Raw genomic sequence first — 19,061 nt, forward strand, 5'->3', positions numbered from 1 at the left:
GTTCTAACCTCATTTTTATTCTTTGTTTTTTAGATATTTCTTATTAGCTGCAGGTTGGGGTTTTCTTATCTAATCCTTTTCACTTTATTGGCTCGTTCAGTCCATTCACATTTAAAGTTACGAGGGTTGGGTTTATATTTTTTGCATTTATATTTTCAGTATTGATTTTTAAAAAATTAGGATTTTGTCTTGTTAGTCTTCCTCTTTTAAGACAGTACTTTGTCATACAATTATTTTTGCTTAATCTACCTTAAGGCAGCCTATTCCTACTCTCTTCTCCTTACCCTTAGACCTCCTCTCTCGCATTTGTCACCTCTTTCCCTAGTTTTTGAGTTTTATTGAACTTGATTCCTTTTTCTTTCTTCCTTTTATTTAGTCATCTGTTTTCCTTTCTCCCCCCTTTAAAAAAATCTCTAATTAAAAATTGCCCTTCTCTTAGTCCTTTCAACTTCTTTTGTGTGTTTTTTAAAATTTTAAACTTTTTTCTGAAAAGAAAATCTTTGCTTTGTTTACTTTCTAGCTAGTCTAACCTCATATTTTTTAATTCATAGTGCCTATACTTATCTATTCCTAATTTGGGGCAGCTAGTTGGAGCAGTGACAGAATGCTGGGCCTGGAGTCAGGAGGACTCATCATCCTGAGTTCAGATCCCACTTCCTAGCTGTGTGGCCCTGGGCAAGTCACTTAACCCTGTTTGCCCCAGTTGCCTCATCTGTAAAATGAGCTGAAAAAGGACATGACAAAGCACTCCAGGATCTCTGCCAAGAAAATCCTGAGTGGGGTCATGGAGAGTCAGACTTGTCTGAAACAACTGAACAGCATTCCTTCCTTAGTCTTTTTGTGTTCCTCATGGAATCAAGGCTTAAGATGTTCCACTTTCTCTTATTCTTAGAGTGTTGTTCAAAGGAAGCGTGACACTCTCAGAGAAAGGGCAATAAACTCCATCTCCCACAGTGAGCGTCTTGACCTGTTCCTAAGCCCTGGTTTCTGTGGAGGTCAGTTGTCCTGTGTCTCCACAGTGTCTCATATGTCCACTGATAGTAGAATCGCCCTAACTTGGGCCCTTGCCAGCTTTCCTGTGGACTGTTGCAGTGCTTCCAGATCATTCTCACTGCAGTCTGTTTTCTTTCTAATTCATCCTCCCCAGTGGCCAGATTGGTATTCCTCAAACACAGACACTTTGTAGAACCTTGATTTTGATTCCTTTTGCTGGTTAAGTAGAGATTGAGCTATATGCAAGCGATAATTCTCTACAGAGGGTGTAAGGTTGGATATTAAATCACAGTGATAGGACCTCAAGGGTGCATCCCGTTTCCTTTCCATCCATGCTTAACTGTAGCTTAAATGACTGACTGCCAAAGCGAGGGGAAGGTTGAGTAGTCGAAACGTCATTGGAGGGACCCAAGGTTTCCCCATTTTTACATGTATACACGATCTAATAATTAAAGCATTTTTGTGGCCGCGTAGTCCTTCCTTATTCACATGCTACATGCCTAGTAAATATTTGTTGAATTCACTTGAGTTGGTAGGTAGCTATAAAATCTGGCTGAATATGTATTGTTGAACAGAATTGATTGGTCCATGACCTGTGTCAGCTGTTGTCACTGTGAAATTTGTCATTTCATTCTCATGGGGCAAAGAACTTTTATACTCGTTGGAAGAAGAGAGTGAACCTTTTACTTGGACTATTTAAGTGGAAACCAGAAATTCACATTCGGTTTGGTTTGGATGATGCTGAAAGACGCTTGAAGAGTCTTTCTGCCCATCAAAGCCTGGGCCTGTGATTCCTGCTCACCTTTTTTTTTTTTTCTGGTGGGTGTTCTAAACTGCTGTGCCCATTTGTGATACAAACCACTGTGTCCATTTGTATACATGTCATTGTTCCCTTTCTAGACACCCACTCCCCATTCATTTGTATGGCTCTTTGTCTGAAGGCTGGTTGGGAGAGGACTTGGGGGGAGAAAGGGGGGCTAGGCTGTGATACCATCTTTCTCTGTTCCCAGCACTTGACACTTTGGAGGCGGGGAGAGACTAGGCTGTTACAGAGAACAGAAAGATGGGATAGTGTGCTTGAAAGTATTGAACTATTATGCAGAATCTGATAAGCTGGAATGGAGCACAGCCTTGGCCCAGCACTGCCAGCCCCCTTCCAGGCCTGGCTGACAATAACTGCTTTCTCTGTCATTAGTCGCTGGGTGCTTTGTGTTACTCCTTTTTATAAAGTAAATTAATACTGAACCTTTAAGAGAGATAGATGTCTGTGCAGAGAAAATGAAACAATTTGTGTATTTCCCTATTTCTGCATGTGATTTTAGCAATTACATCTTTTGTTGTGTTCCGTTGTTCTCTTAGACTGCTGACTTGGCGGTTCTGTTTAGGACAGTTTTTTCTTGGTGTGACTTTTTTTACACATTTAGAGAAGAATGAACCTTTTGGAGTTTTTGGAGAAGACTTCTTTACCACTCTGATGTTGAAAATGGCTTGTTGTAATCATTTGTTGTCACTTGAGTAGTTCTTGTTTTCATGTCTACTTTTAAAAATTCTTTACTAACTTGACTCTGTCCTCCAGCAAAGGGTTGGATTGGTAATTGGCTAGGGTTGTCAGTCTGCAGGGTGAGTCCACGTGGCCTGGGAAATGAGACTCGTTTCAGGAAAGAGACAATGGAAGGAGGATGTCCTGATGCAGCCTTCTACACCTTTGGAGGGGGTGATTGAATGGCTGGGTGGGAAACAAACAAAAACATATCTGAGCAGCACTTTGCAAATGACTTCTAAGGTGATGTTCTCTGGCCAATTGAATGTTCATTTGTGCCTTTCAGAATTTTGATTCCGACATCAGTAGTGTGGGAATCGATGGCTGTTGGCAGGCAGACAGCCAGAGGATCCTCAATGAGGTGATGGTGGAGCACTTTTTCCGACAAGGAATGCTGGATGTAGCTGAGGAACTCTGTCAGGTAACTGGGGAACAGGTGGGCGTGTGGTGAGAAAGGAACATGAGCGGAATAGATCCAGTGCTTGATCATTCCAAAGTGGGGTTCCGGTTTCCTGCTGGCCATGGATGTCTGTTTCAACAGTTACTACTTTCAGAAAAGTAGAGACCAGTGGACTGGTCATTAGTGGAGGAGAATTTTTTTTTTATGTCTAAAAAATTACTCTTATTTCATTAAATATTTCCCAATTACATGTAAAACTTTTTTAAACAATTATTTGTAAAATTTTGAGTTCTAAATTCTCTCTCTTCTTACCTTTCCTCCTCCTTGAGAAGGCAAACAATTTGATATTGATTATATGTTTGAAGTCATGCAAAACGTATTTCCATGTTAGTCATATTACAAAAGCAAACACAAAATAAAACAATAAAAATGAAAAATAAAAAAAAGAAATCATGCTTCAGTCTGCACTCAGAGTTCATCAGTCCTCTGTCTGGAGGTGGAGGGCATGTGTCACCCCAGGTCCTTTGGAGTGATGGTCTTGGTGTGGGTCATTGTCTTGATCAGAGTGGCTAAGGTTTTCACAGTTGATCATCCTTGTGGTACTATGTACAATCTTCTCTTGGTTCTGCTTACTTCACTTAGCATGAGTTCATATAAGTCTTCTCAGGTTTTTCTGAAACCATCCTACTCTTCATTTCTTATAGCACAATAGTATTCCATCATAATCATAAAAAACAACTTGTTCAGCCATTCCCCAGTTGGTGGGCATCCCCTTGATTTCCAATTCTTAGTTACCACAAAAAGATCTGTTGTAAATATTTTTGTACAACTAGGTCCTTTTCCTTTTCCTTTTTTTTTCTTTGGGATACAGACCTAGGAGTGGTGTTTCTGGATCAAAGGGTATGCACAGTTTTGTAGCACTTTGGGAGCAGTTCCAAATTGTTCTCCAGAATGGTTGGCCTAGTTTACAACTCCACCAACAATGCATTAGTGTCCCAGTTTTTTCACATCCCCTCCAACATTTGTCATTTTCTTTTTCTGTCGTGTTAGCCAATCTGATAGGTGTGAGGTGGTACCTCAAGAGTTGTCATAGTTTGCATTTCTCTAATCAGTAGTGATTTAGAGCAGTTTTTCTTAAGATTATTGATAGCTTTGATTTTTTTTTTCCTTCCAAAACTGCCTATTCATGTCCTTTGACCATTAATCAACTGGGAAATGACTCTTATTTTTATAAATTTGGCTCAGTTCCCTGTACATTTGAGAAATGAGGCCTTTATCAGAGAAAGTTGCTGTAAAAATCCGCCCCACTCCCCCCCCCCACCCCAGTTTTATAATGCTGGCTGCATTAGTTTTATTTGTGTAAAACCTTTTTAATTTCATGTAATCAAAGTTACCCATTTTATTTCCCATGACCCTCTCTGTTTTTTGTTTAGTCATAAACTCTTCCCTTACTCATAGAATATGACAGGTAGACTTTTCCATGTTCCCCCAGTTTCCTTATGATAACACGTTTTATGTCTAAATCACGTGCCCATTTTGACCGTACCTCGGTATATGATGTGAGATGTTGGCCTATGCCTCATTTCTGCCAAACGGCTCCAGTGTTGGATCAGTGGAACAGATTAGGTGCCCAACACACGGTAGTAAGTGACCACAGTAATCTAGGGTTTGTTGAATGGTTTAAAATATTTGTTATTGATGATGAGAATTGCTTTTCTGTGGGCTCAGAAGTCCACAAGGCTTGTCTTGTCCTTGCTGTCTGACTCAGACAGGAGGGCTGAGACAGAGAAGCAGGGTGGGGCTCAGGCCTGCAGAGGGCCTGCTTTCTTTCCCATTATTTTCTTCAACTGGCAAGGTGAATATGACATAAAAGAGAAAAAGAGGAGGAGAATAGATGCAAGTATTGATCTGTGTTCTTTCACCTCTGGAAAAGGTATCTGAAAATGTGCTCCAGAATTAGCAGCACCCCCACAAATTATTCTTATGTCTTTTTCAGACCTTTTGATATGTAGCACAGTGGTTCTCAAACTTTTTGGCCTTGGAATTCTTTTCCGCTCTTAAAATTATCAAGGAATTCCCAAAGAGCTTTTGTTGGCAGGTTATATTTCAGTGTTTCTCATAGTAGAAATGAACATGTCTTAGTATTATTGTGAAAACAGTTTTGACCTTATGGACTCCCCTGAAATAATGTCTGGGAGGAGTCTCCCAATCACAGTTTGAGAACACTGATTTAGGGAGCTCAAAACATTTTACAAGCTTGGGCATCTTCTGTTTTCTGGATGAGAAAAGTCTAGTTAAGTAACTTATATAGAATGAGGCTACAAACTGAACCTCTGATCTGAAAATAGAATGTCCCATTTTGGGCATAGCTCAAGCTGAACTTAGAACTGTCCCTTCAGGAACTTGCAACTTGTGTGCATTCTGTGTAATTCTTAGAGGGTTGCCTTTTCAATAAAATTTATTTTAAATTGTCCCAAATTTCCAGTGCTAGTTTACTTTCCTTTTAATGCTGTTTCATAGTTCCAACTAAAGATAACAAAGGAACTTTTCTGCTTTTCAGGAATCTGGACTGTCTATAGACCCAAGTCAAAAAGAACCATTTGTGGAGTTAAATCGAATATTGGAGGCATTAAAAGTACGAGTTCTGAGACCTGCTTTGGAGTAAGTTATGAAGCATGATTTCTTTTGAATATCTTGAAAAGAGAGAGGGAAGAAGAGAAGGAAGAAACATTTATCTGGTGCCTACTATATGCCCCAGGCACTGTGTTAAGGGTTTTTTTTTTTTAATGAACAACTGTTGATTGATTCAGATAAATGGAAGTTTCCTGGGGCAACTTTTAGAGACACTGATCAGATGGAAGTATTTTATTTTAACTGTGAAATTTAGACAGTGTGTGGTGAGAATAATATAAGCAGCCAGGCGTGATCTCTTTATTTTTGGTTTTCATGGAAAGAAAGGCATTCCTGTCCCCTCCCTTGGACACTTTCTTCCCTCCCACTTCTGTCTGTCCACGGTGTCCTGCTCTAGGATGCTTATTGAAGGCATTGGCAGAGATTGTTAATAGAAGTGACCCTAGGTTGTGTGTGTGTGTGTGTGTGTGTGTGTGTGTGTGTTGTGGTGTGGGGGCCACACAGCTATTATGTGTCCAAGGCAGACCTTGAACCTTGGCCCTCTATATAACCAGACCATGCCACACCATGCTGTCCAGCTCGGCTTATACTTTTACTATTACATGTTTAAAAATGACAAGCCATATTCTAGATAAAGCATTAATTTCCCTGAATTTATCTTTTCCTACTATTGTACAAAATAAGTCCCTTCCTTGGGAAAATATTAGAAGAGGCTTTACTCCCCAGAAACTTGTATTCTCCACCAGTGAAAGAGTGGAATACGATTCAGAAGGCCTTCTTTTGCCAAACTCCAAGAAAATGAGCTCCTCAGTAAAGTTTGACTATTTGACTAATAATAATCACATGCTCTGAAGTCATTTAATATAAATGATAAAAGAACCAGCTCTCTTTCCCTATAGCCCTTCCCTACATGTTGACTGCATCAGTGGGGCTGTGGTCTCCTTGAGGAGCTCTCTCGATTCTGGCCACCCTTTCTCAAGCTGTTGGTGTTGGCCTTGGTCCTCCTGAACTCCTCCCTAGAGGATCTCTGCACAGCAGACCAGGGGATACCAATGTAGCATGTTATTTCTTTCTTTGTCTTTTTTTTGTGTGTGTGAGGCAGTTGGGGTTAATTGACTTGCCCAGAGTCACACAGCTAGTCAGTGTTATGTGTCTGAGGCTGGATTTGAACTCGGGTCCTCCTGATTCCAGGGCCAGTGTTCTGTCCACTGCGCCACCTAGCTGCCCCATCGTGTTCTTTCTTTTTTTTTCACAACCAGACTGCTCACTTTCCCCAGAGATTTCCTGGAGAATATCTTTTCTGACATTTTTGTGATATAAGAATAGCCAAGAGTCCTGTGTTTGGGGCTTGAGTGTTCTAGAGTGTTCTGTGTTTTATTCCTTAAAACTCCTGTGAGGTGCATTCCTTTCCCAAAAGACCTGGCTCTAGGCCAGTGTCCTTAGTTGTAGTTGACGTTTTTGAGATCTGCCAAAGCCCAGGCCTTATGCCAAAGGAGAAAATTCGAACGGGAAGCCATCTCTAATCTAGGGAGACAAACCATGTTTGCCACCCTCAGTGACAGCTTGGAGTGGGATGTATTGGGGAGAACACGTTAGGTTTGAGCTCTTTTCCTGTTGAAGTCCCAAACTAGTGTTGCAGAAAGAATGAAAATTTGTTTGGGTCTTTAGAGGATAAAGGGCCCAAATGTACACTTTCCAGGCTTGTGCTGAACTCTATGTAGAAACATTATCTGAATTGATAAGTGGTAGGAGTTGCTGTGTCTATTAAATTATGTATTCTCTTCCATGAGTCCCCCCATGTTGTCACTGGAGGTGATGGCAGAAAATAGGCCCTGCCCTCAAGCAACTAATATTCTAAGGGGGAAGACCCCGTGTGTGTAACAGTCATGTTCAGAGTAAGTGAGGGCCCTCTGAAAGAGGGAGGCTTTAGTCTCTGGGGGGAAGTGGATGGCTGGGAAAAGGGCTCTTGTTACCACAGATGGGATTTGAGCAGAGACTTGATGGAAGCGCTACAGGTGAGAAGAGAGAGCGTCCCAAGCATACGAGACAGCCAGTGTAGATGGAGGAACAGCAAGGAGGCCAAGGGGTGCTGGCTATGGCTCTGTGGAGATCATGACACGTGGGTCCTGCCTGAATGAATTCAACCCAAACCTTCTTTTAGCCAAAGACAAGGTTTATTAAAGATCAGCCGTATTGACCAGACTCTTAAGGAATTGTACTGACAAGCAGACTAGATTGAATCTGAGCCATTGGCCAGATTTTAAGAATCTGAGCACCTTAATGGAGACAAGATGGACCTTATATACATAAAGACTGTGGGAGAGATCTAGGAGTGGCTAGTAGTCTGAGGTGACTGTGAGGTAACAGGATGCCAGGGATGTGGGCCAGGTGGCCAAGGGAGAATGGAGTCTCCATGGTATCAAGGATGGGAAGGTAACAGACCATGTAGGGCTGGGTGGGAATGTGGTAACAGAATTGGGAGATTGGGCAGAGCCACAATGAAAGGCCAGTTGAAGGGATTACTGGGATAATGCCTCAGGTGAACTCCAGAGACTTCCTTGACCAAGTGGAAGAATTCAGAGAGGTCTAGGTGGGGGTTTCCAGAGCCTGTACCTGGCCAGCTGAGAAAGGAGGAAGAGCTGAAAATGCTCGTGGAATTAGGTCAGTAAGCCAGCCGACTGGAGAGGCACAGGAGAAGAACCAGAAGAGAAGGTGAGCAACCGTAATATAGTAGAGGTATCATTGTTCCCATTATACAGCTCGGGAAGCTGAGGCTTGGGGCAGGATGAGTTAAGTGGGTTCCTCACTCAGTCCATTGTTCTGTATGTTATAACATGTTGCCTCTCTTAGAGCAAACTTCAGGAAGAAGATTGGTGCCTTAGGAGGAAGTAACAGAGAGTGGCTTTTTGCAGGAGGTGTGCAATTTGTAACTTAAACACAACCTCCAGATCCCCAGGGTCGCTGATCTCAGCACTGGGTTCTTTCCAGCAGTGCAGATTGTAATCTGTTTATAGCTGTTCATCCTGTCTGGGTTTTGAAACTACACTCCTTTAAATCGTCTGTAATATCTGCTTCCCATGTTGAGGCCTTCCTCTTTTAAGTCTTTAAGGAAAACCCCAGACGTTGTGGGCATCTGCACAGCGTGGGGCTCTCCAGATCTTCACTTGATGTTTCTCTGTGATTTGCCTGCCTATTTTTCTGATTGGAGGCTTCCTGTCACTAGAGGTATCTGACTTAACCTCAAAATTCCTGAGTGCTGCTGAACCAGGTTAAAATGGAGCTGGAAAATATTTAACAAAATGAATGATACGTGATCTACTTCTCTTCCAATTTTATGATAGTATGAGCTTTAATATTGAGGTCATGTAGCTTTGTGTTGTGGAATATGGTGTAAGGTTGCTGGTCAAAGCCTGATTTCTGCGAGAATGTTTTCTAGTTTTCCCAGCAGTTTTTTATCAAGTAGAGAATTCTTTCTTAAGTAATTTATGTTTTCTAGTTTATCAAATACTGGGTTATTGAGTTCCATTGTTTGTGATTTTTCCTTGTTTAGTTTGTACCTCTCTTTTTTAACCAGTCTGTGGTTTTGATGCCTGCTGCTTTATAATATAGTTTGAGGTCTGTAAGCACTTGTCCCCCTTGTCCCTACTTCCCTACTTTTTCACCTTTTCCCTTGATAATTCCACATTTTTTGTTTTTTCCAAATGAATTTTGTTACTGTTTTATTGAGTTGTATAAAGCAGAGGTGTCAGATACTCCCATACTGGGGAACCAGATTAAAATATAATTTGGAAATATTTAACAAAATAAATAAAAATACAGTAGAACCTAGATGATGTTAACAGGTGATTTTCTAAGTTAATATGAAGCCCACCGGAAACCTTATGTGTTAGTTTAGTGCCCCCTGTTTCTACTTGAGTTTGATATTGTTGGGGTGCTTGGGTGCTTGTGCTTAGACCCCAATTTCTCCCTAGCCTCGGAAACACTGTCTCTGGCAGTTTCTCCCAGCCCAAGGACACTGTGCCTAGCAATTACTCATGAGTGGGCCCCAGCAAGACCCTTATCTCTTTCCCTGATGCAGTTACAAACAGCACCTGAAGGATTTATTAGTTTAAACTGGCTTTGCATTGGGTCATAAAGATATTCTTACCCACCGGACTATCTATACTACCACCCTTCCTCATTATCTACATCCTGGACTTCTCATTATCTGTATTCTAGACCTAAGACATATGTATACTCCCTACATCTATCTTGTCAAACAAGACATTGACTGGTGGCAGACTGGACAACTCTCAGTTGTCCCTGAACTCTAGTTAACTTAGTGATGTAGCAGGCCTAAAATCACACCTCCGTGTGGCCCCCTTGTAGGCTTTTCCTAGTGACTCTGGGTAAAATACCTGCACAGTAGGTATGAGAAGTGCATGTTCTTTTAAGAACTGACCACTCCTTAACCACTCCCTAATCCCACCCTGAATCCCCTAGTTAGCATATTTGACACGTGTTTTATTATATTTTATCCTATATAAACTTTAACTGTACCCCTCTAAGGTCGCAGGTTCCTTAAGAATCCTTGCCCACTGAAAAGCGTAACAATAAAACTTTGCCACCTTGACTTAAAGAATGGTGGGTCTCAACCTCTCAGACCGCACAGTATCATGGCTGTAGAGTATACCTGCAATGTTTAGCAGCATGCTGCCCCTTAGAGCTCGACCTCCAGGCCTCCACTGTATTCGTGTTCCCACTTCCCCACCCTGCCTTTCCACATCTGCTGGCATCCTCACCTCCATCCCACTGAAACCTTGGACTCTGGAACCAGCCTGGCCCCTCAGGTGGCACCAGAGTGTCTGGAGTGCTTGGCCTGGAGTCAGCAAGACCTCCCTCAGTTCAGATGTGGCCTCAGACAGTGACTGAGTGAACCCTGGGCCAGTCACTTAACCTGTTTACTTTGGTTTCCTCAACGTGTGAAATGATATAGTACTTCCCTGCCAGGGTTGTTGTGAGAATCAAATGAGATGATAATAATGAGCGCATAGTAAGTCTGGCACGTAGTAAGCACTGTATAAACATTAGTGATGATATATTAAGCTTTCACCATATCTGAGAGTAGTAATCACTGTTCTACTACAAGCCCAGTTTGAGCAGAAAGTGGGGAGCTCTGCTGTTTCTTGTCTCCTCCTCTGTCTCCTCCCATCTCTTCCTTCCTCCTCCTTCCTTTTTTTTTTTTTTAAAAACTGGGACAATTTACTTTCTGTCCTGAGTGATTTTTACTTTTGACTTCTTGAAATATAGCCCTGGAAAGAGAGGCTTTTAATGCCCATTGTATTTTAAATGGAACTACTTGACTCCGCGTTAATAACCAAAACACTGTGGCTTTCCTAGAATGGCCAATAATAGCTCCAATTCAGGAGCCCATTGTTTAGGTTTTGATGGCTTGGAATGTGTGTAAATAACAATTGTTTTCTGTTCTGTCCAGAAAATCTGAGGTTCTTCCCCTCCCAGATTGACATCTTTGCGATGGTAAATTGAGTCATCTTTTTGTCTTAATCCAGCTCTCAGTCTTTGAATGGGCATGGCTTCAGACAAGCTGAGATCTGCCAAAGACGTTAATTTAGAGATGCCATGCTCACCCACTGCATCCTGGGCCATCTCTTTGACCCACTTACTGGACTTCCCATGACTCTGGCGGAGAAAGTGAGGCTGATGACTTTTCATTGCTCTGCTCCACACATTTCCAGTTCATATTCAAGTCAGCACATCACCCTGAGATGTCCTCGGTCCTCTTGACGAAGGAAGGATGAAGCAGCAGCTAGGTGGCGCAGTGGATAGAGCACTGGCCTGGAGTCAGGAGGACCTGAGTTCAAATCCCGCCTCGGACACACAACAATTACTAGCTGTGTGACCCTGGGCAAGTCACTTAACCCCATTGCCTCGGCGCCCCCCCCCAAAAAAGGAAAGATGAACAACAGTTACCTCCCTCCCCTTTATTTATGTGTTATCTTCCCCCTTTAGAATATAAGTTTCCCGAGAGTAAGAGACTTGTACTTGTATTCCTCACCTTTGGTACCAAGCCTGGGGTATTTAGTAAGCTCTTAAGAAATGGTCTGTCTGTCTACAGCCATTGCATTTCTTCTGCTGGATTGTTCTCTGGAGACCTGGCTTTTTAGCCTCATAGTAACACAGTTGTTGAGCTTCATGATCAGCCTGCCATGTTAGACACCGTTTTATTGTACCTCATCCTCAAGAGGTAATATACAGTTAGGTCCTGAGCTCTAATTATCTAAATGTTCATTCAATTCCACATGTCATTTCATTCTTCTCTTTGCTTAGTATAAGATATAGTTCCTTCTGACTTTTAAGGAAATGAATGAAAGTTGCAATTTATCTACAACTTCAGGAAGGGGGAGAGAATGAGCATTTATGCGGCACCTACTGTGTGCCCCAGATATCATGCTAAGTACTTTATTAATAGTATCTAATTTGATAGTCACAACTATAATTTTCCTTATTTTACATTTGAAGAAACTGAGGCAAATGGTTGAATGACTTATTCAGGATCACATAGCTAGTAGGAGTCTGAGGCAGATTTGAACTCAGGTCTTCCTGACTCCAGACCCAGTGCCCTGTCAGTCGTGCTACCTTACTCCCACCAACTTCCTCATATACATTTTTAGTAGCAGAGGTGATTGATTGAGTGAATTTAATGTCTAAAACTTTTCCTAAAATTTCGTAGGAGGTGTAGTTTGGAAATGTAGTGTGTGTGTGTGTGTGTGTGTGTGTGTGTGTGTGTGTGCATGCGAATTTAACATTTTATGTAGTTATTTGCCTCTTGCCATTTTAATTTACTTGGAGTAGATCTCAGGTTTTCTTGAATTGTTCTCAGATTTGGACTGGGGAAAGCAGAAATGGAAGTGATAACGATACTAAAAAAAAACAAGGAAGGGATGTCAGCAGAACATTTAAAATCTGTATAAGAGAGAGGAGAACGTTAAGAGAGGACATAGACCAGAGGTATCACCCTTTTCAATTTGATGTTGTCAACCGTTTACCCAAGGTTTGGTCCAATGAGCAGACAGAATGGAGTTCCCCCTTACCAAAGGTTTGACCAAGGAACAAGCAGGATCAGGCTGTACATGTGCTATTGTTGAGGTTTAGGGGTGCTGGGACCCCAGAATCACAATAAGCAGGTCCCGCCCGGATGAATTTGACCCAGGCCTTGTTTCAGCCAAAGACAAGGCTTATTAAAGATCCATGAAATTGGCCAGACTCTTAAGGAATCCAAACATTTGCAAGGCTTGTAAAGACAAGCAGGCAAGGAATCTGAGCACCTTAATGGAGGTCAGCTGGACCGTATACATATAGAAAGCCTGTGGGAGGGATCTAGGATTGGCCAAGGAGGCTGGGGTCTAGGGAGGATCTGGATGGAAACACTAGGAAGTAGAATGGGGTCTAGATATGATCTAGGGTGGGAAGTGGCTGGGGCCTTAGGAGATAACAGACAATGGAGGGCTGGGCTAAATTAAGGGTAACAGAACTGGGAGATTGGGCCTATGCCTATGTGTAGTGAAGGGCCATTTGGGTAATGAAGGGCCATTTGGGAGGATTATACCCTTGGGTGATGGATAGAGACTTCCTTGATCAAGTGGGAGGATTCGAGGGGAGTTCAAGCTCTAGCACCAGCAGACAAATGGGACCCAGATTCTTTTTGGGGTAAGGGGCAAAGGTCTCAGCTTGGGCCTGTAACCTGTCACTATAACGTATATATTATATATATATTATTAATTATGTTATTTATTATATTTAATATGCTTATTTATTCTCATTAAGCCAGAGAATCATTCATGCATGGAGTCAGAAAATGATTCTGAACTCAGAGGTAAACAAGCTGAAGGAGAATCTTTATAGGCTTAGAGCATTCCCAACTCAGGATGCCTGTGTCAACCAAAATCAGAGTCTTCATATAGTAGGATAGATTGTAAATACAATAAGATAAGTGTCATAGTGTCAATTGAAATTATAGATCCCAAGATATCTGTTTCTTTTATCATTAACATGACAATATATATATATAGCATAACATGTGTCCATAAAATACCAAGATAAGAAAAGTTCCATTATTCAAGGTAGTGTCCGGGGTTCGAGGCCTCTTGCCCTGGATGGTCATAAACAGAAGAATGCTCCTGATCAGCTCCGTCAGGCCTTATAGTTGCTGACACAGGAAGGGGCATTTTGGATTTAATCAGAGAACGAAGAAAGCATGTCTTATGTCAGAGCATGCAAGACATTCTGGTAGTTTAAGCTCAGAGTGGGCCAAAATGTCTGATTGGCCTGTCCGGGTTTTAGGCTTTTCTCAGGTGATAGGGGGTGCGGCTCAAAATGGTTCACAGTGGTTTCATACGATCTTTTTCCATCCTTTGTACATGGAAATATTAATATTTGATAAAAGTTCATAATATTTTTTTTTAGAACTTGGAAAAAACTATCCTCATCTCATTTAAATAAATTTTTAAGTGACAGGAGAAAAAAGAATTCTTGTTAACTCATGTTCTTGTCTCATTGAAATCCACAGCTGGGTCCAGATGAATGCCCCTTGGAGCTGCTGCCCATTCCCCAGAGGTTCCTCTGCAGTGCAGCAAGGGGCTCTTCCATTGTTCTCTCCCTGGCGTTTTTAGTGCCAGCTATTCATTCTGGTCGGGTTGCCCAAGTTGTAAAATGGCTTTTGTCGCCATTTTTGTCTTGTTAGAGTCTGGAGAAAAGTGTTGGGTGTGGCAGTGGTGCTCATGAAGCATTTGCAGAGAAATCCGGGCCGTTAAGAGTCGGGGGTGCCTTGGCCACGTGCTGGAGGAATCCCTCCTGTGGCCTCTCCAGGTGACCAGCACCCCTGGGAGCAGCTCGCTGGGTGGCACGTTTTCCCCAGCATCCAGTGCTGCCTCTTGGTCCTGGGCCCGCCCTCTGGAGGCAAAAGGAAGGCAGCAAAGCCCTTCTCCCCACCATAGATAGCTCTTCAGATATTCCAGTAACCCTGGAGTGTTCCCCCATTAGGTCTGATCTTCGTAGGACGCGGACTCCAGGTGCTCCCTTCGCCATCTTATTGCCTTCTGCCCACTCCAGCTTATCAGTGTGTGCTGCAAGTGTAAAATTAGAAAGCAAGGTGAGCAGGGCACATCATTTGCTGTCTCCTGGGTACCTGGCAGATGGTGAATTCTGATGTCCTTTCCAGTTTTAGAAAGATTTCCCACATGGCCAGGAACTGCTGGAGTATTGCTGGCTTCAGCAGGACTGAGAGACGGGAAGGGTAGAAGGATCCCATTTCTTCTTCTTTCTCATCAGTCTCTTGGTTTAAACACTTTTCAGATGTGAAAGGCCTTTCCCTTAGCCTTGAGTAGCTGGAAAATGTAATTTTTCAGTTCAGGTGACTTGAGTTTTAGTTTTTTCTTTTTCTTTTTCTTTTTGTTTAATTATGTAATTTCTGAGATCAGTGTTAATGTAAGGTGATATCACTGCAATTACAAATCTTTTTATAGCAAATAAGGGAGACTAAAGAATTATTCACCAAGGCTAACAAGATCAGTGGAGTGCTGAAGATTAGGATGAGATTAGAATTATGGGACTGACAGCTTAGTAGGATCATCTAAAATTAACTGTTAAAGTAACTCATCTGTTCATAAAGGTCATTGTGCTCCAGACTCATAACAAAGGTAGCTGGCTTGAAGTGGTTCACAAGCACATTATATTGGCAAGGTTTTTTAAAGTAAATTTTATTCTTTTAAATTATCAAGCATTTTTTTTCTTCTTTCCCCAATGCACCCGCCTCCCATCCCCCACTGAAAGAAAAAGAAAAGAAAACCAAAACCCTTGTAACAGATAGGCACAGCCAAGCGAGACAAGCTCCCTACTGGTTGGGTCCCAAACTGTGTGTCCCATTCTTCACACTCGTGCCTGGCAAGAAGGTCTTACCGTTCTCTTTGTTAGCATCCTTCAGCTCCTCTTTCTGTTGACATTAACAGGACGTAGCTGAGTGTGAGAGACACCCGACAGCAGGCTTCTCTTTGTGTTCTCTCAGCTTAGTGTGCTGCCTGGCACATGGTGGGTGCTTCATAAACATCGATCGACAGCCAGAGTGGGCACAGTGAATGTCGGCAGACTCACTGCCTGCTTGTGGACGCAAAGGAAAACATAAAATAGCCCTTACCTTTAAGGAGTTTACACTCTATTGAGGAGTTTTCTTTTGCTCCAGGCAGCAGAGTGGCTTGGTGGATAGAGAGCTGGTCTTGGGGCCGGTTCCAGTCCTTTCTGACAGCTGCTGGCCACGTGACTGAGTCGTTTGAACATCTTGCCAGTGCACCCAGGAGTTGGGAGACCTGTCAGTGACCGCTGGTGGAATAGGTCCCATTTCTTGCCTGGAGCGAGTGCCCGGCACCGTGCCTTCTGAGGGGGAAGTGTAACATGGCCACAGACTGGAATAATGTGAAGTGACTTGAGGAAGGGAGAGCACCAGCCTTGTATGAAACACTGATTACTGATAGTGCCAGATACGTGGGCCTTTGGAGGTCATGTTTTCAGGGAGATGTCACTGCACATTTAATGGCATTTCAGCACTTAGCTCTCCCTGCTCTGTGCCAGGCACTGTGCTGAGGGCTGGGCATACAAAGAAAGACCAAGGACATCCTTGCTCGTGAGCTCATGAGCTATGGTCAACAGGGCATGCAAAGCCCTGTGTATCAATAGGATATGGACAGGCTCGTTGGAGCGGCATCAGAGGAGGGCGGTGAGGTGAAAGCCTTTATGTAGAATGTGTGCGTGAGGTGAGACATGCCAGGTGGGAGGTGAAGATGAGGAGGTGAGGTGGCAAGTTCTGGGCATGGGTGGGTAAAATCCAAACCTGGATTTGAGAGATGGAAGTTGGTGTCACCGTATCACAGAAGGGCACATTATGAAGGGCTCTAAAAACCAACTAGGATTTTATATTTGATCCTGGAAGCAATAGGGAGCCACTGGAATGGAATGAGATGAACAGGAGAGATGGACATGGTCAGGCCTGTGCTTTAGGAAGATCTCTTTGACATTTGAGCAGAAGCGTAGAGAAAGTTGAGGCAGAGAGACCGACCATTGTAGTAAGTCCTGCGCCAGAGTGTCAGAGGGGGCACTTCTGAGAGATGCCAGTAGGGTAATGGCAACAGATTGGCTATGGGGGTGAGACAGTGAGGGTTGTGAGCCGGGGTGCCCTTGGCAGGAATAGGCAGGGGGAAAGGAGGAAGACTTTGTGGGGTAAGACTGACGAGTTCATCTTTGAATGTGTTGTTTAAGATACCCTCAAGACTTCTAGTTAAAGATGTTGAATTGCTGGTTGGAGCTATGAAACTAGAGGTCTGGAAAGAGGTTAGATCTGGACAGATAAGATCAGACCTTTTTCTGCCTAGAGATGATCATTGAAGCCATGGGAGCTGAGGAGATCAGCAAGGGAAATAATCTATAGGAAAAGAGAAGAGGGCCCAGGAAGAGCCTCGGGATACTTTGTCTGTCATCGGGAATGACTTGGATGAAGATCCAAAAAACAAACTGAGGAGTGGTCAGACAGGGAGGAGGACAAGCAGTGTTGTCACGAAGACCTAGAGAGGAGAGCCGCTTCAGGAGAAGAGGGCGATGGATAGTGCCAGAAGCTGCAGAGAGGTCAAGCAAGGAGGACACGACCATTAGATCTGGTACCTTGGAGAGAACAGATCCGGTTGAATGATATTGGAAGCTCAACTGCAGAAAATGAAGAGAGGGAGAGGGAAAAAGTAAAGGTGCTCATTGTGCATGTCCTTCTCAAAGAGCACAGTCATAAAAAAGGAGGAATACTAGATGGCAGCCAAGAGGCACGATCGAATCAAGGAGTGGTTTTGGGTGTGGAGGAGGAGTGGATGTGCTTATAGGGAGAGGTTGGAGAATAGTGAGGCAGGTGAGAGGGAGTGGGATCACTTGTGCATGCACAGCGCTGGCCTTGGCAGCGAGAAGGGCCACCTCTGTGAGATGATGGAGGAGGAGAGGGAGACCGAAGGCATCTGTGTGATGGTCGACAAGGGGATTCTCCGTGAATGACCACAAGGCAAGGTTCTCAGCTGAGAGGGTCGGGGAGGAGGAGCCCCTGTGAGAAGTAGGAGAGAATCAGCCAGGGAGGTATAGAATGATTGCCTTGCTGTGGTGAGGGCCCCATTGAGATTTTGTAACATAAATCTGCAGTGGACCCAGTCATCACTTTTTGTAATTTTCTCCACCTTCATCAGCAGCACGTGAGTAGGAGCAGAGGCATTGGGGTGGTCGGAGTAATTCAAGACTGAGCCTTGGCCAGGCAAGGTCTTCAATAGGATAAGAGGGCAGAGCTGAAGTGATTCACAAAGGCATCAAGGGAGAAGGCCAGTGCAGGGATGGAGGGCCTGGGAAAGACCCAAGGGGAGGAGGGGCTGAAAGTTTCATTGAGGATGAAGAGCAAGTTTTGGGGTTGCAAGGCAGAAGTAGAGGTGGAATGATGGCTTGTGATCAGACAAAGGAATTTCAGAGATTGTGCATCTTGAAGATGGCATGTTTATGGATGGTGGCAGGGTCACCCGCCCACCATCTCTGTGTACAGTAGTGGTAGGGTGGGAAGTCGTTGGAAATGAGGATTAAGTTAAGGAACCGGGAGGTTAGGGTATTGAGGGAGTGCATGTGTGTTGATGGTCCCTGGTTTGCGGGCAAGAGTTGAACTGTGGAATGTGAGCTGTGCACTGATCTCATTGAGGAAGGAAGGAGAGTGTCCTAGGGTCGGTAGCTTCTTGGTTGGGCGATAAATAATGGATTGAATGAACTTCAAAGGAGGAGAGATTGCTGAGTGGTGGAAGTAAAGGGGTTGGTGGGACCATGAGTCTTCTAGCTGCCCAGCTCACCAGTGACTTGGGGTGGGGTGGAGGAGGGCTGTGAGCCAGAGCAGTACCAGTGCTGGGAAGTGTGGCCAGTGAAGCTTGGGCGGCAGGAGGAAGCCGGCTGTCAGTGAGAGCCAGAAAATGGAGGGAGTGACAAAAGAAGGTTTAAGACACCAGTTATTTTGTTACCCTTGGAGCCTGCATTCCAGAGAGCACAGCAGGTGTGCTGGGTAGCTTTAAAGTGGGATATTGGTGGGGTTGGTTTGAGAGCTATGGGAATAAGGGAGCAGTCACAGGGGCACTGAGAATGAGGTTTGAACCAGACAGCTGGGGTTCAGAATCGTTGGGTGGGGGAGAGCATGTTATGCATTGAGGAATGAGTTCAAGTAGGTAATCGTTTCCCCTAAGGGCTCAGCCCAGAGATGGAGCGGTCCCAGGGTGTCACAGCTGGAGAGCAGGAGAGGCTAGGAGTGGGAAGGGAGAGAGCCAGAGAGGGTGCCTGGAGCCGGGTGGAGTGGTCATCCAGGGAGGCCCTGTCCTCGTCTGCTGTTTGGCAGGTTGGTGACCTCACACTGCCCTTCAGGATTGTCAGAGGTAAAGGAGGTGCCTCTGTCACACT

General features: G+C 43.8%; 1 protein-coding gene across 1 annotated transcript in view; it reads left to right on the forward strand.

Moving 5' to 3' along the window:
- Positions 1-19,061, forward strand: part of RMND5A (required for meiotic nuclear division 5 homolog A) — a 73,721-nt gene that overhangs the window by 36,215 nt on the left and 18,445 nt on the right. The window contains exons 3-4 of the mRNA XM_020969459.2: positions 2,820-2,954; positions 5,494-5,594. Coding sequence (XP_020825118.1) covers positions 2,820-2,954; positions 5,494-5,594 — 236 coding nt within the window. The remainder of the gene's footprint in view (positions 1-2,819; positions 2,955-5,493; positions 5,595-19,061) is intronic.

The sequence above is a fragment of the Phascolarctos cinereus genome, unplaced genomic scaffold, assembly GCF_003287225.1.
Source record: "Phascolarctos cinereus isolate Bilbo 61053 unplaced genomic scaffold, phaCin_HiC Scaffold_2;HRSCAF=192, whole genome shotgun sequence".
Classification (NCBI taxonomy): Eukaryota; Metazoa; Chordata; class Mammalia; order Diprotodontia; family Phascolarctidae; genus Phascolarctos; species Phascolarctos cinereus.